We start from the raw sequence: 23945 nt of genomic DNA on the forward strand, positions 1-23945 counted from the left end.
TAAATATGCATTTACACACACATAGATGCTCACCAAAGGCATGTACATAGGCATTCACATATACACTCATGTGGAGGATGTGCAGCATTGTTCATAGTGGCACTTAGTTCTGTTTTAATTCTCTCCTTGACTACTAACTCCAGGGCGTCCATAGAGAATCCTATAACTGAGCTTGCCCTTTTAATAAGCTTGTTGATTTAGTGGGCCTCTCTTGAAGCAATGTTGCCAGCCCAGCACACCACAGCATAGAAAATTACCTTGTCCATCATTGAGTTGTTGAAGATGTGAAGGATGATGCTACCAACATTAAAGGAACGCAGTTTCCAAAGACAAAAGAGTCTGCTGTGCCCTTTCTTATATACAGCAGTTCTTCTGTGTTCTCAGACCAGTCCAACCTGTCATTAATGTGGACCCCCAAGTACCTGTAGGAGTGCATCGACTCTACATCCATTCCCTGAGTAGTGACCGGACACGTAATTGATTGCATGATTGTATTGTTTTGGATTAAGGATACACCTTACACTGCCTAGGATTCATTCTGTCTTACTCCTATTGATACCACAGCTGGCTTCAACTGATAGTGACCCCAGCAAGAATAAACATATTTTGCAAATGGGTGGATGACTGCATGATTATCCATCTCTACATTGTACACAGTGATATACAGTGCATCCGGAAAGTATTCACAGCGCATCACTTTTTCCACATTTTGTTATGCTTCAGCCTTATTCCAGCCGTCTCTGCAGCAACCCACCAATCAGGCCTGTATGGTAGAGTGGCCAGACAGAAGCCAATCCTTAGTAAAAGGCACATGGCAGCCCGCCTGGAGTTTGCCAAAAGGCACATGAAGGACTCTCAGACCATGAGAAAGAAAATTCTCTGGTCTGATGAGACAAAGATTGAACTCTTTGGTGTGAATGCCAGGCGTCACATTTGGAGGAAACCTGGCACCATCCCTACAGTGAAGCATGGTGGTGGCAGCATCATGCTGTAGAGATGTTTTTCAGCGGCAGGAACTGGGAGACTAGTCAGGATAAAGGGAAAGATGACTGCATCAATGTACAGAGACATCCTGGATGAAAACCTGCTCCAGAGCGCTCTTGACCTCAGACTGGGGCGACGGTTCATCTTTCAGCAGGACAACGACCCTAAACACACAGCCAAGATATCAAAAGAGTGGCTTCAGGACAACTCTGTGAATGTCCTTGAGTGGCCCAGCCAGAGCCCAGACTTGAATCCGATTGAACATCTCTGGAGAGATCTTAAAATGGCTGTGCACCGACGTTTCCCAACCAACCTGATGGAGCTTGAGAGGTGCTGCAAACAGGAAAGGGCGAAACTGGCCAACGATAGGTGTGCCAAGCTTGTGGCATCATATTCAAAAAGACTTGAGGCTGGAATTGCTGCCAAAGGTGCATCAACAAAGTATTGAGCAAAGGCTGTGAATACTTATGTACATGGGATTTCTTAGTTTTTTTATTTTTAATAAATTTGCAAAAACCTCAAGTAAACTATTTTCACGTTGTCATTATGGGGTGTTGTGTGTAGAATTCTGAGGAAAAAAATTAATTTAATCCATTTTGGAATAAGGCTGTAACATAACAAAATGTGGAAAAAGTGATGCGCTGTGAATACTTTCTGGATGCACTGTATGCTACTATCCACCTTAATGAAAGGATAAGCGTCTGTGTGTCTGTCTGAGTCTGTCCAGTTGCTATGTCCCCAACTTATTCCAAATGATGGCGCATCACAAACATTAGCACTGCTTTTACAAATTCCATACTAAATGGCATATAACAGAGATTCATGCATTGTATGGTGCACTGCAAGTACAATCGGTTGTACCGTATTGTAAAATCTTTATGCTATATCACTAAAGTGTAATTTACATAGAAGTACCGGATGGACCATTCCACACCAGTTTTTTTATTTTTTTACTTCAACAGATTGTCACTTAAATCATAACACTTCTCCATGAATATAACCTTTCATGTCAGCTCTCTTTGCATTACCTTACACTGCCCAGGATGCATTCTGTCTTATTCCTATTGATACCACAGCAGGCTTCAACTGCCGGTGACCTCAGCAAGAATAAACATATTTTGAAAATGGGTGGATGACTGCCTGATTATCCAGCTCTACACTGTACACAATGATCTATTCTACTATCCACCTTAATGAAAGGATAAGTGTCTGTGTGTCTGTCCAGTTGCTATATCCCCATCATTCCAAATGATAGTGCATAACAAACATTAGCACTGTTTTTACAAATTTCATATTAAATGGCATATAACAGAGATTATGGTGCACTGCAAATGCTAACATTGATTTTGTAGGTTTCAACCCATCTTAGACAAGGAACACAGCTAGTTCATGTATAGTAGTCTCAAGTGAAATTGTTAGAGAAACCTAAACATAATTCATAAAAAGAGACAAAGGCCAGCATGTGATCAGCAGCATTTATTTTAGTATGAACATTTTAAATGAACATCTGATGTCCTTACATGCTAGGCTGACAGGAGAATTGAATCTGGATATTTCCATTTGCACAGAGTAATGATGCAGTAAGCCCCAGCCATGGGCTACAAAGCATTCAGAAAAGAAAGAACCATTAATTAATTTAACATTATAACATAAATTGCAAAAAAATGTATCTAGAATTCTCAGGTATTTTTAAACAATGTTGTGTTATAAACACAGTTCTAAAATGGCCATCTCTAGCCATCATAGTTGTTTTAATTTGGAACCCTGGAGCACTCATCCAGTTTGTCCATATCTCAGGATCTCCTTCAGAAATGTCGCCCTTAATCCAGCAGGGCTACTAATGCACCGATTTCTTCATCACTATGCTCTTTGCTCTCTTCAAGTGATACACCACATTTGCAACCTCATCTGAGAGAACCTATAAAGGAAAATAAGAGTCTGAGGATTTCAATTATTCAAACATAACAAAGGGAAATTCAGCTGCTTGTGAAACATTTACTGCATATCAACAGTCAAGGACTTCAAAAGTTTGCATGCTTCACTCTGGAAAGGTTGTAATCAGGGCTGTTTCAATTTTTCCATAAACAGATCAATACTGAAGTGAAAATCAGGGGTTTCTTTCCCAAAAGTACTGCAGTGCTAAGGACATAGAAACCTCCATCTTGAGATTGATTGTTACGTTGTGGTTGTTTCCCATAACCCATAGCTAAAGCAGCAGGTTCAGTCCTTTGCCATTTACATGCTCTCCGACCCACTAGTTAACTGCTAAGCTTTTCTTATAGTGGCTGCTTCTTGTGCTAAAGTGTGGTCTGCCATTTATTTTGCATTTGTCTTTGCCTGTTTTTGCTCTTTGACTTAATTGATTATTAAATTAAGATGTCATGCTTACTTCATTTCGTTTTTCACAACTTTAATTCACCCCACTGAAGGACCAAAAAGGACCCCATAATACAAACGTTTTGTCAGTCGTTTGTCCTTCAGTCAGCTTGTGAATGCCTTTTATAAAGCAACTTCATGGATGGGATAAACAAAGGAAGTAACTTTTACTTACTTGCTAAATGGCTGATTTAGAGGGGCACTGAGAAACATTTGAAAAATAGCATGTATATTACGTACATTGTAAAATTACTATTTAATCTAAAGGATTCGTCTTTTTTGAAAAACTTGCCGCATAGCAGCAGGAATTTTAACGGCAATCTAAGAGAACAGTTGAACACAGCAAGAGTCAAAACACTAAAGATCTGAATTTGGCAAAATAAATTAAAGGAAAAAAGAAAACCCAGAGTTGTTGGGGAATTGTTAATCAACTTAATTTTATTTATTTTTAGACATGTTTTTATTTTCACATTTAGTATTTTTATTGCTACTTTGTTGTATGGTTTTACTGATAAATGCTGCCATGTTGTTGGAACCAATGTTCATTCTACCACATGTGTCATCGTGTCATCATTAAAAGAGACTTCAGTGTCTGAGATTTGGGGTAAAGAAAGGGACAGATATGCAAACATTTAGCAACTGAGCATTTTTCTAAAAAAGAAAAAAAATTAATTATAGGATTTAATTAGTAATTGAGTTTCAAAAGTATCTTTAAAGTTTTGATTAGCATTTTGGTTTTGGTGTTTAATCCTTTTGATCTCTGTGCTACACCACCTGCCCAAGTCTTGACCAACTTTTTGAACAATACTTAAAATTGGTTTTACTTCCCTAAGATTACCTTTCAAGTTCCTTTGGACTTGTTATTTTAGAAACAAACAGTGTCAAATCTGAATTAATTTTGTTCAAGAACTGATTTATTCTTTCACTGGAGTATTTCCTTTATACAAACAAAGTTTAGATGACTTCTAAAGCAGGTTTGAATTTCAAAAAACTGTCTGACGTGATATCTCATGCCAGGTTGCGTGTGACCCAGCAAATTGCATTGTAGCGACCAACATTACAAAATAGAGCTGACTGTGACATCAGCAAACAAAATGATAAAATCAGCAAACTTAAAAATTCTATGATATAACGGCGTTTTTTGATTATGACAGTCATCATCTACAAATTCAGAACAAAGTATTAAAACCATTAAAAGAACTTTATTGGAAGTTCATTCCTTTGGAATATCAAAGCTATTCTGAAATCTCTAGAAACATGAGATATTCCCAGCATTTAAAACCTAAATATAATTTAGCTTTACTGGTTGTGTTTACATAGTTCATCATCTTGATGTTTTTAGAGAATTGCACATATTACGATTTTACCTTAAAGGCTGAGTTGTTATCCTCCTTCATGTCCAGTGAACTCTTGTTCTGTAAAGACATTTAAGATTACTTTGATAAACAATATTCTTCTCACTCAGTAAACACTTTGTTATATTTCGTAATGTAATAGTATACTAAAGCTGTACAAACAAGTTTATTTAATCCAGAATTAAACTGCTTACATGGATACAAAGTACTACTAGTCATAGAGACAGCAAAGTGCAATGTCATCATGAGAACCCAGAAAGGCAAAGCACATTATATAGAGAGGGGCGGCACGGTGGCGCAGTGGGTAGCGCTGCTGCCTCGCAGTTGGGAGATCTGGGGACCTGGGTTCACTTCCCGGGTCCTCCCTGCGTGGAGTTTGCATGTTCTCCCCGTGTCTGCGTGGGTTTCCTCCGGGCGCTCCGGTTTCCTCCCACAGTCCAAAGACATGCTGGTTAGGTGGATTGGCGATTCTAAATTGGCCCTAGTGTGTGCTTGGTGTGTGCTTGGTGTGTTTGTGTGTGTCCTGCAGTGGGTTGGCACCCTGCCCAGGATTGTTTCCTGCCTTGTGCCCTGTGTTGGCTGGGATTGGCTCCAGCAGACCCCCGTGACCCTGTGTTCGGATTCAGCGGGTTGGAAAATGGATGGATGGATGGACATTATATAGAGTACGGTTGTTTGCCTGCCTATTGACAAATCATCTCAGATAAAGGAGCACTGGAATCTTGGGTAGAAGAGCCCTTTTGTCAGATTGGCCTGCCCAGCACTCACTCAGTTTTAGAATGGCCAATAGGGGGGAGGCATCTTGTTGGCTGAGGTCTCCAGGACTCTGACTGTGTCTGCTTTGTCTCTGACTCCTTTTCTACAATCTGGCTGTGACTCTACAGTTAGCAGATGGACAGCTATTGTTGATTATCAATTATGTTAATTAGTTTCTATTAGTTTTTGATGTATTTGAACAAATCTGTATCATATGTCATAGTTCAATATTTAGTGAGTGGTATAATCTATTTTTGTATTTTGCCTTGGGAGTGGTTATGGCCTTCTGCACCTGTGAGGCACACTATTCAAGAACAAAGAAGTGTGTACTATTGTGTCTGAGGTGGCAATGATAGCTGTCTGGCTCTGTGAAGAGGATTACTGATGTTCTGATTTGTGTGTTGTATCTACTCCATGTTTTGACACCCATTGCATGCCCAACCTACCTGGAAGGGGTTCTCCTGTTGAATTGCCTTCCCAAACTTTTTTCCATTTTTTTCGCTTTAAGTTTTTTGTTTTTTTTTATGTCAAAAAACAAGGCCTGTTTAAGCTCACTGTGGCATTCCTTGTGTGATTCAGGGCTATGTAAGAAATAAATTGTTGTCGTAGTTGTACTGTGTTATCTCAGGAGCAAAAAGAAAGGCTTAAACAAGTTTTTTTTTTTCAACCTTGCAATGATTATAAAATTATTCAAAATGATTTTATGAACCTGCCACACAGAATATGTACTGCAAGCTGTAATTTAATGAAGAGCCAGGGTAGTAGCGGACGTGGCATCAAAAGCACCATTCACATTCTCCACCACTGCAGACGTGCTCCTAAATGTTTATAGATGGTGGACAATAAGTGGTTAATTGTATTAAGTGCAGTATAATTATAAAAATATAAAAGTGGTGGGTAGGGTCAGTGGTTAAAGATTTTACCATACTGCTCCAGGGACCTCTGAGCGATTCACGGCCACAGTCACTCTATATATAAAGTTTACTAATGAATTTATTCTAAGCCTTTAAGTTTCTTCTCAAATTTCAGGTTAAGTGCAAATTGTACACATACTGCAAGTATGTGAGTGTTTGTTATACGAGGGACTGACATTTTATCCAGAGTTGTTTCCTGCATTGATTAAGACCCTTGGTGCTAAATAGATTAGCGGCTCTAATTACTGGAGGAATGTGTTATAACAGGTGTGACAGATAGGGGGCGCTGTTGACCCCTTGAACCCTCAGACAACACATTGAGACACCAGGTAAAAGTCTAAAGATGAATCTATTGTAATAATACTGTGCACCAAGCACCTCCACCTCCACAATACTCAATAATAAATCAATAATAACAACCACACTCATCAATAACAATTCCTCCACTCCCAACAGCTCCGTTCCACTCCCTCCCAACTCGGCTCAGTCTGCTTTGGTTTCCCATCGTCCTTTTATAGTCCCTGACCCGGCAGTGCTTCTGTCCCTCAGTCCATGTGATTTCATAGCACTTCCGGGTCAGATAAAAAACTCCTTTTCTTCAGCTCGGAAATACTTTGCTTCTTCCGTCCTCGTGACGAGGTAGTACATGGAAAATATAAATCCCCGTGTTTCCCTGCAGCATCCCCTGGGGTCCCCCATGGTATCCAGCAGGGCTGTGAAGTAAAACTCCAATGTCCATGATGCCCTGCTGGAATTCGGGGCCCCTCCATGTTGCAGGGAGGACTCTATCTAGCAGTCTGGGGGTATTGGCTGGGATAAACTGCCGGTCATATATCACACAGGGTACTTGGTTGGCAGAGGGTAACCAAAGCAAAGATGGCAATAAAGTGGCACAGGGAAAAAAACATGCTGTTTAGAAAAACAGGAACCATAGTGGTAACTGGGGAGCTCCTCTAATTGCCATTGTGTGTGTAACCATTACTCACACGCAGTTGGGGGTTTATACCCTGAACTTCTACCCTGAAGGAATCAGAATGAAAGAGGTGTTGAGACGGACAGGTGGAACACCAGCATTCTCCAGAAGGCAGCAAAGGTGGACCACTGAGGATGTCATGAGAGGTATGAAAGCACATGTTTAAAGCCCACCAGCAGAAGCATCGTTTTCAGTGACTGACCCTTTAAATGACCATAGTGACTCAAGGGTGCAGAGCCTTTCTCAAACTGACTGACTGGTTTAATAGATAGATAGATAGATAGATAGATAGATAGATAGATAGATAGATAGATAGATAGATAGATAGATAGATAGATAGATAGATAGATAGATAGATAGATAGATAGATAGATAGATAGATAGATAGATAGATAGATAGATAGATACTTTATTAATCCCAATGGGAAATGGTCACCCCAGCCAGAATCCCAAAGAATTAGAATGTGATGAATGTCAGGGAGGTAGAGAGGCCAGAGGACTAGAGAAAGGAAGAAAGTGAACAGGAGGTGAGAGGTAGATCTGTAATGATTTGACGTAAGTAAATGGGTGAGCCACTGCACAAGGCAAATGACTCTTCCTTCTCCATATTTTGTCAAACATTTGGACTCTGATTTATAGCAGCAACAATTCCATCACAATATAAAGTACTGGCACTGATGGCACTGACACAATTCTACTTTACTCATAAACGATTATTTATGTAGCAGTAGATGCAGACATGAGACAATCTTGCATTTTCTTTCCTGCAGCTACTCACCTCTGTGGTTTTAGTGAGGTCATCGCAGATCACAGCCATGGTCCTCATCCAGTTCTCGTAAATGTCATCCTCGGTATTGATGGGGTTCTGCCTTCTGTATTAAATCAACAACAACCTTTTAGATCTTCCGAGAATAAAAGATTCCTTCTATAAGAGTTAGAACAGCTGCATTTTTATGTGTTTATTTTAAAGGGGTATAATCAAGAACAGCTCACACTGATAAATCATACATTCTTCCACCAATGCCTTTTATCAACATAAACTATGAGGCTAGGCGGATGATAAGAGGATCCTGATAAGAAGATACTAACCTCAACTGTTACTGTCAGAAAAATCACCATATAAGATTTATTCTATTATGAAATACCTTCTTTCCAACTCCAACCCCCCCCCCCCCCCCCTTCTCTACCCTACCCTATGAACACAATTTTGTAATAGAGTGCCCCTTCCTTATTCCAGTTTGCTATGTCTCAGCTTTGGACCTGTGCCACACAGTCTTCTTCCTCACCCACCCCATTCCAAATAATTTAGTACCCCAGAAGTTGTTATACCCAATAGTGCGGAGAAGTTCTTGTTGAGCCAGAACCTGTTCTTGTGCTTCCTTGACTCGCCCCTGCATTGTAAGGCGAGCACTCAGTTGAGCAAAATGAACTTTGAGGACCTCCATATTGAGATTATCCTCTGTAAGAAAGCTGGAAGGAAAGAAAGTCAAAATGAGTCAGCACTGAAATGAAGCATTAATGATGTGTCAGTCCAAATACACTCTTAAAAATAAAGGTGCCAGAGAGGTTCTTCAGAGCAAAGCCACAGGGGAACCATTTTTGGCTCCTAAAATACCCATACACACCCATGGAGGTTTCAGAAGGAATCTTTTTTTATTTAGATTTGTAACAGGCTCCATGCAGTAAATAACCATGACAAGATTGTAACAGATTTCTGAATACTAGTGGGTTATAATTTTAAAAGAACCCTCACTGCAGATGCATAATAACACAGGATAAGTTCAGGTTTTCTTAATCGGTTAGTGTCCTGCTAGGTAGTCTACCATAGATTAAATATTACAGTTTTTCTTCTAAATATTTGGACGTTTTTCAAAGCACAAAAAAGCAACTTCATATACAAAGAATCCATCCCAGAATAAAATGGTGTATTTTTTTGGGCAAATGTTCAGCAAGGAACCACACAACCCATTAAAGAACCATAAAGTGCTATTAAAGAATCATTATTTTTAAGAGTGTATAAGATAAAATTCAATTCATGAATAAAGTGAAACAGATGAACAAATGAAGTACAGATTGGCCTCAGCTTGTGAGTAACCATGTCCACCATTGTAGAAAACTTTGTTTAAGGTGCGATTGCTAGTGCAATGTTGTGTAGGTTATAGTAATCATTGTTTAACTCAAGACTGCAGTCACAGGCCCTTGATTTGTTTGTTCCCTCATGATTTACTTCTGTCTTTGTGTCCAGTGTTAATAGACATTAAAGATGATTTTCCAGGTAGCTGCGTTCACCTCCAGTTTGTATATTACCACAACAAGTCCACAAAGGATGTCATTTTCCATGCATCTAGAAAATGAAAACGGGTATACCAAAGTGCTGTTTATTGAGTTAGTTCAACCATTATCACTGTTGTACTGTCAAAGCTGATCACCAGACTCCAGAATTTAGGACTTTGAGACACGTTCCATAAATGGAGTTAAGGTTAGGACTTCCTAACTAACAGAACTCAGCATGTGTGGACTGGCAGCATCACATTCTTCATGCTGACCCACAACACTCCACAGGGTAGTGTGCTGAGACCCCTTCTGTACTGCTTGTTCATCTCTGACTGTGTTGCCTGACACAGTTCCAACGTCTTTACTAAATTTGCTGATGACATCATCAAAGGCCTGATCATCAACAATAAATGCTGATTTATACTTCTGTGTCATGCCGTGCTGTAGGCACATACCTGACCGCTATTTGGCAGCATTTGTAGCATGCAAGAAAAGTAAATGATCCATTAAAATGCAACATTTTTTGCCCTCTGGGATCATTATTTCTCTTGCTACACATTTTCCTTCCTCAAGAGAATATATTTGTCCATCTACTATTTCACACATTTGCCAACTTCCAAACTGATGTTAGCTAATAATTTGCACAGAAATGGCAGTCATCTGATTGTCTTTGTGGTGCTGTGATGAGGTATGATATCTTCTTCTTCTTTCAGTTGCTCCCGTTAGGGGTTGCCATAGCGGATCAACTTCTTCCATATCTTTGATGAGGTATGATATAAATGTGTATATAAATGTGATCGAGTCTTTCCTCGATCTACACAATGTTAATTTAAAACAATGGAAAACAAAAGGAAACGCATTTCAGAAAATATGTAATTACCAAACAGGCAGTCAAACGTAGACATATATTTGAGGACGAGTGTGTCAGGTTACTCCATAACTACTGTATGTTGAAGGCCATCTCGAAACAGAGGCATAAATCCGCCTTCATGGGAGAGCTTACAGAGAATAGGTCTACACGCTGATTCATTGGTGCCAGGACAACAATCTCACCCTTAGTGTAAGTAAAACCAAGGGTGCAGTCTAGTTACAAGCATATTTAATATTGCTTTTGGTTTATATTTATTTTTTACTGTAATTAGAAATCTATTTTATTTCATGCTATACATTTTGGCTTTCAACTGTAATTTTTGGAAGACATTAGTGACTTTCTTTTATTATCGTCATGCTAGGTTAGCAGCCATTTCTGCCAGGTAAGGACAGTATGTTTTACATGTTGGAGTTTAACATCATAGCAGCCAAATTATTTAAGGGCAAGCACCACATAAGGAACATATTTAGCTTTGTTTAGAGAGAGGCTAAAAATTTTAAAGCTTGTTTTCACAGCATAATTAAATAAAGAATTCCGGGAAATAGAATTGGGATGATCTAATTCACTGAATTTTGTTTTGCAATTACTCTTCTGATGAATGATATGCATTTCCATGTTTATTGACCCCTGCCTGTTTTGCATTGTAAATATAATCTTTGCCACTTGCTTAAAATAATTTACTTAAAATAATAAGTGCTGTGTTAGGTCACTTTGATATTGTGGACAGAGCTACACAATCAGAACAGATACGCAAATTAAAAAGATCTCTAGATACAATTTTGGATTACTGTTCTTATAGACAAAAGAGGGCTGCTTAACTGCCCAAAGTGATTCTGGGAGTTAGACTGCACATGACCCAAGGATGAGATTAAATACGACATGAGGTCTGAGAGATAACCGAGTCTGGTCGAAAGAAGCGTTTGCAGAGTTGGATCAGTGGTAGGAGAGAAGTCATAGACATATGGGAGAGACAAAGAGGAAAATGAGCCATTTAGAGCAACACTGGAGAGGGAGGCAAGTAGGAGAACAACCCAGTAGACAAATGGACACGCAAGCCTGTTTAGTAAGGGCCTGAGAGGCTGAAGGTGTGCATGTCTGTTTCCATTCTTTATACTTGGGTTCTTGCTCATCTGTCTAGGTATGGCTTGTTAGTTACATTATATGCACCTTTCTTAAAATGTGAGGACACCTTTGTCATTATACCAGGCATGGGGAGAACCCAAAATATTATATTACAGCCAGGGTTCATTCCCTGACATAGGTATATTTTCCTTTTTATTGTTGCTTTTGTTGTTTTTGCATTATTATGTTTCACTTTGTTTTTTGTTATCATGTAATTGTCGTTAATATTTTTATGTGTTCTGTATATGAGCCCCAATGCTGCATTCCCTCTAGAGATGGGGACACCATGACATAATTGCTGGGGGATCACCCTTCACTTTTATATTGTGGTGGAGTCCCTCAGAGGTTCATTGTGATTTTTATGGAGCGCATTTCATCTGTGAGTATTGTTGGGTTTTTCAGGTTTTTGTGAATGTTTGCTTTGTTTTCGGACTACTCTTATCTGGATTACAATTTGGACTTGTTAGTCTTGAATTGCCTTTCTACACAAACATGTTTTGCCTCATTTTGTCATTCTTTTTGTGCCATAACAATTATGTGCTTCTTTTCATTAATATATATATATATATATATATATATATATATATATATATATATATATATATATATATACAGTATATTTATATATATATATATATATATACAGTATATATATATATATATATATATATATATACAGTATATATATATATATATATATATATATATATATATATATATATATATATATATATATACAGTATATATATATATATATATATATATATATATATATTGTGGTGGATGGCTGGACGCCCCTTCGTTATATATTCAGGGGGAGCAGCCATAGACAGTGTAATACCTCCTCCTGGACGCTAGATGGCCGCCCCCCTGAGTTGGAGTGGTGCCTCGATTTCTCGCAAGACTCCATGGGAATTGGAGTTGGAGGCAAACCTATTGGGTCCTGCAGGCGCCGCCGGGGGGTCTGCAGCTGGAACATCCTGAGCCCTTGTGAGCTGTGTTTTCACCACACCTGGAAGTGCCACCGGAACTCAGCAATCAAGCATCTGGAGCACTTCCAGGTGAACTATAAAAGGGGCCAGCAGCCACCACTCGAGGAGCCAGAATCGGGAGGAGGACGAGGTTGCCAGGGAGGAGTGGTGGAGGAAGAGAGAGTGCTTTATTCTTTGTTTTATTTGGTGTTTGTGCGTGGGACTGTGTACTGCCTGTGGGGCACGGGGAAGACGTGACGATGAAGAAAAAATAAATTGTTTTGTTTATTTTACATGTGCCTCCGTGTCCAGTCTGTGTCAGGTCGGGCACCTATATAACGCCTCTTTCACAATATACAGTATATAAAGTATTATGAACATTTTAAAAGCCTGAGTGCTATTTTAGGCCTGTACAGGCCTTGAAGCCTGCCTGTCGAGTTTGGAATCAAGCTATAAAGAATGATAGGACCAGGAGATAAACAGGATGTAATTACCAAAACCAAAGTCAGAAAACCAGGAGATCAAAAAGAAAATCTAGTGACAAAACCTAACTGCGAAGCTACACTCGTGGTTTTTAAAATCATAAGCATAAAAGAACCACCAATGAACTTTGCAAAACTGGACAAGGAAGTGACCCCAGAGAATGACCATTATACCCCATGACCCTTAAAGTCACCTGATTCATGACTTCTGAGATTGCTGCTAGTAAATGTATGGCTGTTATGATTTCTTTTAAATACAAAGAGGACTATTTCATTTTTGTTAGATAGAATGCTCAGAGGGGACTGGGTGGTCTCGTGGCCTGGAACCCCTGCAGATTTTATTTTTTTCTCCAGCCGTCTGGAGTTTTTTTTTTGTTTTTTCTGTCCACCCTGGCCATCGGACCTTACTCCTTTTCTATGTTAACTAATGTTGTCTTATTTTAATTTCTTATTTTGTCTGTTATTTTTCTTTTCTTCATTATGTAAAGCACTTTGAGCTACTTTTTTTGTATGAAAATGTGCTATATAAATAAATGTTGCTGTTGTTGTTGGTGTTAACATCAGGGATTCTGTTGTCATTTTTTCTATTTTTACAGTGTCTTGGATACTGCTTTAAAATCGTATCGCTGTCATTTTGAGTTCCCATTGTTACGTCTGGTTGTGACCTGTTTGTATGTACCCACCTAAATGTTCAGATGGGATGGTCAACTTAAAGGGGCAAAAAAGAGAACGGATTACATATGTCACCAACACAAAGCTGGAGTCAATAAGGTTAAAAAATGTATCACACCATTTCATTGCATGCTGCACATGTTCATGTGAGTCAAGTTACCACAGGCCTACATTGAGGAGTCAGCCCAGGTATTCTTTCTTACCTGGTCAATATGACATTCTTCTCCAGAGTAATAATTCGAGTAGCTCTCTGCAGATCTCGGGTTTTAAAGCTCAGCTGTAGCTGAAAGGGAACTTTTTCTCTTTTTGCAATAGCTGCAGAAAATAAGTAAGAGGGTCAAAATTGAAACTGCTTGATATAAAAATAGAACTACTGGTATTTAAGAAGCAAGCCATGAAGATTAAATTAGGGATTATCTTTCTGTTATGCCAATAGAGGATAATTAATCAACGAGATAATGTACACATCATGGGAGGAGGGCTAGGCTTCTGCCTTTAGCACATCGAATATCCATCATGTGCCCAAGGTATCACCATAACATAAAGCATTAAACTGAAAAGATTATAAAAGCAGGGCCACTGAATAACATTCACAGATTATAAATAATATTTGTATAAAACTAATGAAGCTGCATTTTTGCTTAACTTTCCATTCAAACTCTTTTTCTCAGGACAAACAAATATATTTCTCCATCAAGTTTTAATTTAGAAATTTTAGATTAATGTTGTTTAGATAAAGCATGTTCTACTTGCCACCTTTTTTGATTTCTAGGCCATCATGACATAAGACTTTTGATAAACTAAGATCCAAATTGTTCCAACATCCCATCAAATACGTTTTAAAAGTTGTGAAAGTTTCTTCTTCAACTACATGACATGGTAGTTTATCTCAGATTTCTTCTAGCCCTGGTGGTTAACCTTAACCGCACCTTTTCTCCATTCTAAGCACTGCCTTTCCCCACTATAATGTAAAGGCATAGGCACAAGGTAATACATATTCAAATTTACCATATTGTACACTTCTGTCCTGAACATTTATACCATATCTGACATAATAAAATTTTGCATTGTAAAAGTGGAGTCATTTTTAAAGAAGATTACAGCAAAAGTACACATCAGAAAAGCTCACTTTGGGTCATCTAAGGTGAGATGTGTACTACTTGATTGAAACACACACCACAATGGCTGCCATGCACTTCAGCTCTGTTTATCTACCCCTCTGGACAATGCGTTCATGGTCCTCAATTGTTGTAGCACATTTTTGTCTTGTCACTATTTGAAATATTTTCACCTATTTTTCTCAAACTTTTCATTTGAATGGGGTGCACTCACACACATAGCCATTTACAGTCACCATTATTCCAATACAGAGTTTCTTAAACTTTTTTGGGACTGTGGAGCCCTAAGCAAGAAAATTTTGATCTGTGGAACCTCTATGAAAATGTAAAGAAAAACAAAACAAAATAGTTATGTGAAACTACTTGACCTATTTTTGCAATGACTCCCCTTTGACTATTTTAAACTTGTCAATTTGGGGAGCCAGTGTGTAATGTCACTGGGCCTACTTGTGATTAATGTAACTATCAAATTTCTCTTTAATAAACTACACATGGACACAAAGAGTAAGATCTTATGGATAAGGTCACATAATCACTCACCCTCTAGGCTTGACTCTTTTATCCCAAATTCAAATGTGACCTCCAAATCATCTGTCACATTACCAATCTCTCGCAGTAGTTTATGATCAGCATGGTCTTCGTACCTGAAATACCTGGGCATAGGAATGGCACACTTAGCACTGTCTAATGTGTTCATCGGATGACTTTATAGCACTAAACCAGATTCATACTTACATCCCCTCTGGTAGAAACAATGTCGCTGTCACATCAGTAGCTACAACATTGTCCTCAAGTATGATCTGAATTTCACTTGACAGGTTATTGATGTTGACAATGTTCACCTACAAGATAACATTACTTGGACTGTTACATGGATAATTAGCGAAATATGTATAAAGGATTATGCAGGATGAGTTATATTCATTGAATTTTATTATAAACACATTAATAAAACTATAAATAGCTAATACGCAACTTACCATGTAAGATTTATGCAAAAAGCATTATGTGCAATTAATAATATGATCAGATTCCTACTAAATCCATTATTGAATGACCATATGCTGCCAAAATAATACTAATAATAACAATTTAGAATATTATATAAAAATATTCTAACTACTAACAAAAGTGTATGATTGAGTAAGTAAAAAAAACACTAAACTTTAATTGTTGATTTAAATGTGTTTGTTATAAGTTGAACATTAATAAGGAAGGAGAGAACATACTGCTGTGTGTGTAACTTTACATTTTGCCAACAGATAAAGCAGAGATAAAAGTAAATTAAGGCTTTCTTAAAATAAAGTATAATTAAAAATGCACTGTCATGTCTAAAGCTTCCTTCAATTTATTATAAAATAAGAGAAAAAATGACCCTGACATGATAAAATTGAAAATGTAATATTTCTGCCAGCTATGTGGAAATAAATTATGAAGAGGTAGCAAATTTTGTAATTAATAATGCATTCATTTCTCAAATAAAAAAATACTAAAATTCTTTGCATACTGTATTCATTATTTGTTCATTTAGAAATAAAATGTATAAATTATTCTTATTTTTCTTTCTGAAGCAAGCCGTAAGAGAAAAGAATGGATTTGTGAAGTCTATGATGATCATTTTGAAATTTTGACCCGCGTTTAATTTAAGCTCTTTAAACAATAAAGGAATGTCAGTCAGTGTGATGGGTAGCCAGGGAGTAAAAACATTTTGTGTAACAGCTTGTCCATTTATCACAATTACCTCAGATTATGGAGATTTTTCATAGTTAATCTTATAGACAAATGCGAGATTTAAATTCCAGAGATGTATAATAGGTTCTTGAGTTTTAAATTTAAGAATATATTGTAGCACCCATGAAAACCTCCGAGATTACCACTTTACTATTCATTAATGATTTTTTGCTTACTTGTACAGGATATTGACATGATAACAAATTTATTTCTCATGCATGAGCATCGCAGTATCTCCTCCTGGGCTCGATCAAGTTACGTAATAACAGGGATGAGAGTAGACGCTATCACTAACATTCTCTTCTCCTTCTCTCCCTGCAGTGCTGAGAAACCACTCAGTTAGGGCACTTCGCTCTGCCACTTCAGATTCACCAGTTATAAGAAGCCCTACTGCCTGGAACAACCGGACGGAGATCCTGTAATAGACCCCAAATTCTGCGGCTGAAGCTGAATCATTTTTTGTTTGCAAGGGCAAGGAACCTAGCACCAAGAGGACATTTGTTGGACGTTTTCAGTTGATTAAACCAGTTAAATTCAGTTGATTACCTTTTGCAACCTGTCATTCCTGCATCTATACGGTTTGATTCCTCTGTCCAGACACTTCACAGATATCTTCACAAAATTTCAATACAGTACCTTAAGTAGTATTTGAGTTGTCACCCTCTCACACAAACACATACACAGATATCTTTATATATACTGTAATGTCTAACTATTTTCAAAGTTGATTATCCAATTCAGAATTGTGGAGTGTAAGTGCCCATCCTAGCAGCACTGAGGGCAAACAAAAAAATTTGAATTTTCTGGGCCATTTATAACATTTCTAAGAATTTTACAAGTATAGATCCAAAGTACAATCAAGTATATACTATATATATATATATTGTGGCTGACGAACAGGTATCTTGTCCTGCTGGGATGCCTGGAAGAGGGTTAGACCATGGGAGGGGCACTGTTTTTCCCTGGGTGCAAGAGGGCAGCCCCCCTGGATTCCATCAGGGCCACGGAAATGCAGCTGGGGAGCTCAACCCTGTGGGGACCCATGGCCACCACCAGGGGGCGCCTGGATGGTCCCAGAGCCCTGGAGGACAGTACTTCACACCACACCAGGAAGTGCTGCTGACCCAGGAACTGTGTACACCCGGAGTCCTTCTGGGTGCAAGGGCAGCACTTCCGCCACACCAGGAAGTGCTGCCGTAAGACCATCACCGAGCACCTAGAGCACATCCGGGGCATGATAAAAGGGGCCGCCTCACTCCCTTCGAGGAGCCAGAAATGGGTGGAAGAGGACGAAGCTTGTGAGAGAGGAGTAGAGGCGGCTGAAGGAATAAGGACTGAGTTAGTGTGGGGTTTGTGTGCTGTCATTGTGTTGTGTGTTGTGTCGCAGAATAAAGCGTGCATTGTAGACATCTGGAGTTGTGTCTGTCTGTGGCCAGGCTATCTTTTACAATACATATGTTTGGTTTTTTTTTTGACATATGGAGAACAGCAATGTTATGTGTCACACAGTGAGTTGGAACTGAACTCAGAATATTGATTTTAAAAGTCCTCTAAACTGGCCACACAGCCACATTAACTGGAAAGAACAAAAAAGACCGGTAAAATGGGGCACTTGTGTACAAAACCATTTAGAGTCACCATTAGTCTAATTAGGCGTTTCTTAAACTGTTTAGGATTTTGATCTACAGAACCCCTATGAAAATGGAACAAAAAAGAAAATTACAAAAATAGTTAAGCGAAAAAATGTCTTGATCAGGAAAATATTCTCCCTTTTCCACAGATCTTCAAAAGGGAAGACCGCTGACCCCTCTACTGACCTCACTTCCTTTCTTATCCTGCCTCTTCCGGCCAAGAAGATACAGTATAAGAATGAACCCACCACTCATCAGATCAGTCTTAATGACTCAGTCTTTTATGATAACTCATGACCATATTGTGTTGGTAGCAACAATATATTGGGTGGACTCCTCAAACCTTTATAATTGTTCTCTTTTCTTGTTTACAATATATACAGTCATATGAAAAAATTTGGGAACCCCTCTTAATTCTTTGGATTTTTGTTTATCATTGGCTGAGCTTTCAAAGTAGCAACTTCCTTTTAATATATGACATGCCTTATGGAAACAGTAGTATTTCAGAAGTGACATTAAGTTTATTAGATTAACAGAAAATATGCAATATGCATCATAACAAAAGACAGGTGCATAAATTTGGGCACCCCAACAGAGATATTACATCAATATTTAGTTGAGCCTCCTTTTGCAAATATAACAGCCTCTAGACGCCTCCTATAGCCTTTGATGAGTGTCTGGATTCTGGATGGAGGTATTTTTGACCATTCTTCCATACAAAATCTCTCCAGTTCAGTTCAATTTGATGGCTGCCGAGCATGGACAGCCTGCTACAATTCATCCCATAGATTTTCGATGATATTCATCGAGAGGACTGCGACAGCCATTCCAGAACATTGTACTTCTCCCTCTGCATGAATGCCTTTGTAGATTTCAAACTGTGTTTTGGGTCATTATCTTGTTGGAGTATCCAACCCCTGCGTAACTTCAACTTTGTGATTGATGCCTGAACATTACCCTGAAGAATTTATTGATATTGGGTTGAATTCATCTAACCCTCGACTTTAACAAGGGCCCCAGTCCCTGAACTAGCCACACAGCCCCACAGCATGATGGAACCTCCACCAAATTTGACAGTAGGTAGCAGGTGTTTTTCTTGGAATGCGGTGTTCTTCTTCTACCATGCAAAGTGTTTTTTGTTATGACCAAATAACTAAATTTTTGTCTCATCAGTCCAAAGCACTTTGTTCCAAAATGAATCTGGCTTGTCTAAATGAACATTTGCATATAACAAGTGACTCTGTTTGTGGCGTGAGTGCAGAAAGGGCTTCTTTCTCATCACCCTGCCATACAGGTGTTCTTTGTGCAAATTGCACTGAATTGTAGAACGATGTACAGATACGCCATCTTCAGCAAGATGTTGTTGCAGGTCTTTGGAGGTGATCTGTGGGTTATCTGTAACCATTCTCACAATCCTGTGCATATGCCGCTCCTGTATTTTTCTTGACCTGTCACACCTGCTGGGTTTAACAGCAACTGTGCCTGTGGCCTTCCATTTCCTGATTACATTCCTTACAGTTGAAACTGACAGTTTAAACCTCTGAGATAGCTTTTTGTAGCCTTCCCCTAAACCATGAGACTGAACAATCTTTGTTTTCAGATCTTTTGAGAGTTGCTTTGAGGATCCCATGCTGTCACTCTTCAGAGGAGAGTCAAAGGGAAGCACAACTTTCAATTGACCACCTTAAATACCTTATCTCATGATTGGACACACCAGTCTATGAAATTCAAGGCTTAGCGAGCTAATCCAACCAATTTGGTGTTGCAAGTTATCAGTATTGAGCAGTTACATGCATTCAAATCAGCAAAATTACAAGGGGACCCACATTTTTGCACAGCCAGTTTTTCACATTTGATTTAATTTCATACAACTAAATACTGCTTCACTAAAAATCTTTGTTTGGAAAACACCCCAGTGCTTAGGTGTTCCTAGGAAATGAAAGACATACCACTGTTATCTTTTTTGTTGAAAGTAGAGTCAATTATTATGCAGGCTGAGAGGGGTCCCCAAAATTTTTCATATGACTGTAATATATGAGAAAAGTTCATTCAGCATATCTTCTTTATTTGTGCACTGATCTTTCTTTATTTGTTCAATGAGATTAAATGGATCCAGAATCCACAAAAAAAACTTGTAGAAAATAGTCTTCAAATGTAACTAATGACATTTTGTAAATGATTGATCGTGATAAGTTTTAGTTGGTTAAAACTGCAATCTTAATTTCTCCATTCTGCCTCATTGATTTGGTGAGTTAGGTTTGGAAGTTGTAAAAGAAGTTGTTTTCAGTTCTTGATCTAAAGTTTAATTTTCTTTCTTGGGTCTTCTACTTTATTATAACTGTCAAATGTTGTTTTACAGATTTGCTGAAGTGAGAAGTTAAACTTTTTTTTTTTAAAGCTGAAGGACTTTGCAGGTTAACATCACTTCTTGTTTCAATCTGTATCTGTTAAGATTGCACAAGGTCACAGTGTGTGTTTAATAGGAATATAATAATTTCAGCTCTTAGATTATCACAAAGTCTTTTTAAAAATGTGACTTCACAAAAAACAGCAAACATTTGCCTTTAATAATAGTAAAAGAAATCTAACTTTAGTTATTTACTCATATTGGTAATAAAAGAAGTAACTACAGTAATATTAATGCATAGAGCAGCACTGCATGCGTCACACAACAGAGACGCTTAGTAGCTATCATGACAGCCAGCAGAACCTCGACTTTCTGGTTTGGCTGAGCTCAGATCAGAGTGCTGAGAAATACAATCAGAGTTGCATCAAATTCAGGCTCTTTGTTGATTGCCGCTCATTTTTCTAGTAGCTTCAGCTGATACAAGGCATTATGACTGATGGCTCACGGTACACCTCAGTTTAAGAAAATCTGGTCTAATATGTACATCTTTGTGGTGTGCAAGAAAAACCAGAGGACGTAGAGCAAACACACATAGACTCAGGCAACACCTGGGCAAGGGTTCAAACCAAGGACTCAGGAGCTGTGCCTCTCAGTGCCACTGTACTTCAACTTTATATTACATTAGATTTTAATGTGGCATGCTGATATAGGCATTATCATTGTTTCTTCACTCTTATATTCGTGGGTTATGAAAATAACACTGCAGTGCTCATAAATATGCAGTACATCTGACCCACTGGGTGAACCTGAACAGGTCATTCAGCTACTGTAGCTATTATTCAACTAAACCTATTAAATTAGTTGAACTTGTAAAGTGTGTTTGGGTGGCGTTGAGAGAAGTCCCTTCCAATACACAGATAGGGCCTGTGATCAGAGGACTAAAGTGGGGGGACCCTTTTCAGGTCCACAGACCTCCTCTATTCAGGGCCTCCACTGGAGAGACAATTGGGTTGCATAGTTCTGTTGTTTGGTTTACTTGACATCAGTCAGACAACTCCTTCCACAGCACTAATCTTAGCCATAGTATAACCTGGGGTGTATCACATAACATTACTGAAATAAGCTGTAAAACCACAACCTCCTCAATGGAGTGGAGCTCTGAAGGTCCGCAGCTTGACTCTGTTGTGCTATTGCTATTTGGTGAATTGTCAAATTAATGTCATTGACATTCATAGTAATTTTCCATTAATTCACAGAATACGAATTCAAGACATCAGTCAGGATCACAGAAAACAAAAAACAAACAAAAACATGAAGAAAACATGACATGCATCTGTTGCAGGTGTTATTTAGAAATCCAACTTCCAGTAAGTAAGCTAAATCAAATGCTACTACACTAAAGCAAGTGGTTTAGTAACAATGGAGTAGCATTAAGTTTAGTAGCTTTGATGTTGAGTGTTTAACAGATATTCTCTGATGTTACAGTACCTAGCTGACACATTATTTATTACCATATAGACCTCAGGACCTCTACATGGTGTTAAAGGCTGCTAATGTAGGCCAGCATGTGATGTGCTCCGAGTGTTGTTGCATTGAGGATATGTTTGTGAATCCCACCAACACGCAGGCTACTCTCCTACTTACTAGTTAGTTATTGGGTGAATTGTGGGAAAGCACCAGGCAAGCATCTTTGACATACAAACCAAGAAGATTCCATTTAGGGCCCCAGTTTTGCTAGGAGTGGCACTGAGGACAGCATTACTTTAAAATTAAAGTAAAAAAATAAAGTCAACATAAACACAAGTACAAATTGGGTGAAAGCGCTAAGACCACACACAAATGTGAAACTTGTGAAAACTGGCAGTTCAAAAATATACCATGAATATATCAAGCTACCATGTTAGGTTGAAATGACACTTAATACTGTAAATAAAAAATTGGGAGTGGTCTCCACTAGACTTTCTCATATACTCAGAAATGGGGATGGATATTTGAGGAGTAAACCGCAAGACAATGATTATATTTTTATATTATGTATATTAAAAAACCATCAACAACAAATCAAATCAAATTAATAATATATTGAACAATTATTATAAAAGTAAAGTTTAAAAAATCAGACAAAAAAAAAAAACGGAATATGTGTACAGGTGAAGTACCACTTCCGGTTAGCAGAAATACCCCAAAAGTTGATAGATACTACGTTTTGTACCTAATACTTGTATCCAAAATTTGGTTGACTGAAATGAAAGTGCACTCAAGTTATTGTGTTTACATACACACACACACAGACATAATTCCAAAAATGGTCTAAAATGTTGAGATTCACCAAAATCTCGAAAAGGAAGTTTTAGAGGATTCTAATACTTTCCTTATACTTCGTGTACAAGAAAGTCAGAGAAGTCTAAAACGTCTAGATTCATCAAAATCTCAACATTGAATTTTTGGTAGATTACAATACTTTCCCTACACTTTGTATACGAGAAAGTAAAAAACAAACAATGTTTTGGATATTGCACTTTCATCAAGTGTTCTCTGAACTATGTAAAAAGAAAACATACTGAACTAATAGAGGAGGAAGAGGAGGAGGAGCAGGACGAGAAAACTAAATTGTGAAAAAAGGTGAAAAGGGTGTAAAGAAAAACTATGCAAATGGTGATCATCTGAAGAGATCACAGGAATAACTAAAAGAGTGGTTGGCCAATTTATAGTGAGAGGACACAAGAAACACTTTCCAAAAATAAGTTAATTATCTGTTTTTCTTTGTTTCATGTCTTTGGCAAAAATGATCTGTGGATATGTCTAAGAACACTTAGCTAGTGGGTTTCCAAACCAATTACAGTACAGAAACTGCTCTCCTTAGAGTTGTAAATGGCCTCCTGCACGCTACTGACTCTTGTCAATGCTTTCCTCCACATTGATCTTAGTGCTGCTTTTGACACATTCATACATTCATGGATTACTGTAACTCACTATATACTGGCCATCCTGTCAAATTTCTCTGTAAATTGCAATACATCCAAAACTCACCAGACAGTCTACTCATCCACACACATTGCACCAGTTCTTTTCCAGTTACACTGGCTTCCTGCACTCCTTCACGTTCAACTCCTCACACCTACATTCAAACCACTTAATAGCCTTGCTCCTTCATATCTTTTTGTTTTTCTTCAACTAGCTTGTTCCCTCAAGTCTTCTGACACCGATCTTCTCTCTGGTCCCCACACCAAATTGTCTACTGTGGGAGTCCAGATTGGTGACTCTGAGGCTAAGGCTCTGCTCTGGTATCTGGAAGGTTGTCAGTTCAAATCCCATTACTGCCAGAAGGGCTTCCTACTCTGTTGGGCCCTTGAGCAACCTGAACATTG

The 23945-nt window shown here is 38.3% G+C and overlaps 1 protein-coding gene across 1 annotated transcript in view; it reads right to left on the minus strand.

Moving 5' to 3' along the window:
- Nucleotides 1-2445: 2445 nt before the first annotated feature.
- si:dkey-9k7.3 (circularly permutated Ras protein 1) overlaps nt 2446-23945 on the minus strand; it is a 123191-nt gene continuing 101691 nt past the window's right edge. Inside the window, exons 14-20 of the mRNA XM_028793788.2 lie at nt 15604-15710; nt 15409-15521; nt 13954-14065; nt 8688-8828; nt 8137-8230; nt 4728-4775; nt 2446-2902 (exon numbers count right to left, since the gene is read on the minus strand). Coding sequence (XP_028649621.1) covers nt 2822-2902; nt 4728-4775; nt 8137-8230; nt 8688-8828; nt 13954-14065; nt 15409-15521; nt 15604-15710 — 696 coding nt within the window. The 3' untranslated portion in view covers nt 2446-2821. The remainder of the gene's footprint in view (nt 2903-4727; nt 4776-8136; nt 8231-8687; nt 8829-13953; nt 14066-15408; nt 15522-15603; nt 15711-23945) is intronic.

The sequence above is a fragment of the Erpetoichthys calabaricus genome, chromosome 2 (assembly GCF_900747795.2).
Source record: "Erpetoichthys calabaricus chromosome 2, fErpCal1.3, whole genome shotgun sequence".
NCBI lineage: Eukaryota > Metazoa > Chordata > Cladistia > Polypteriformes > Polypteridae > Erpetoichthys > Erpetoichthys calabaricus.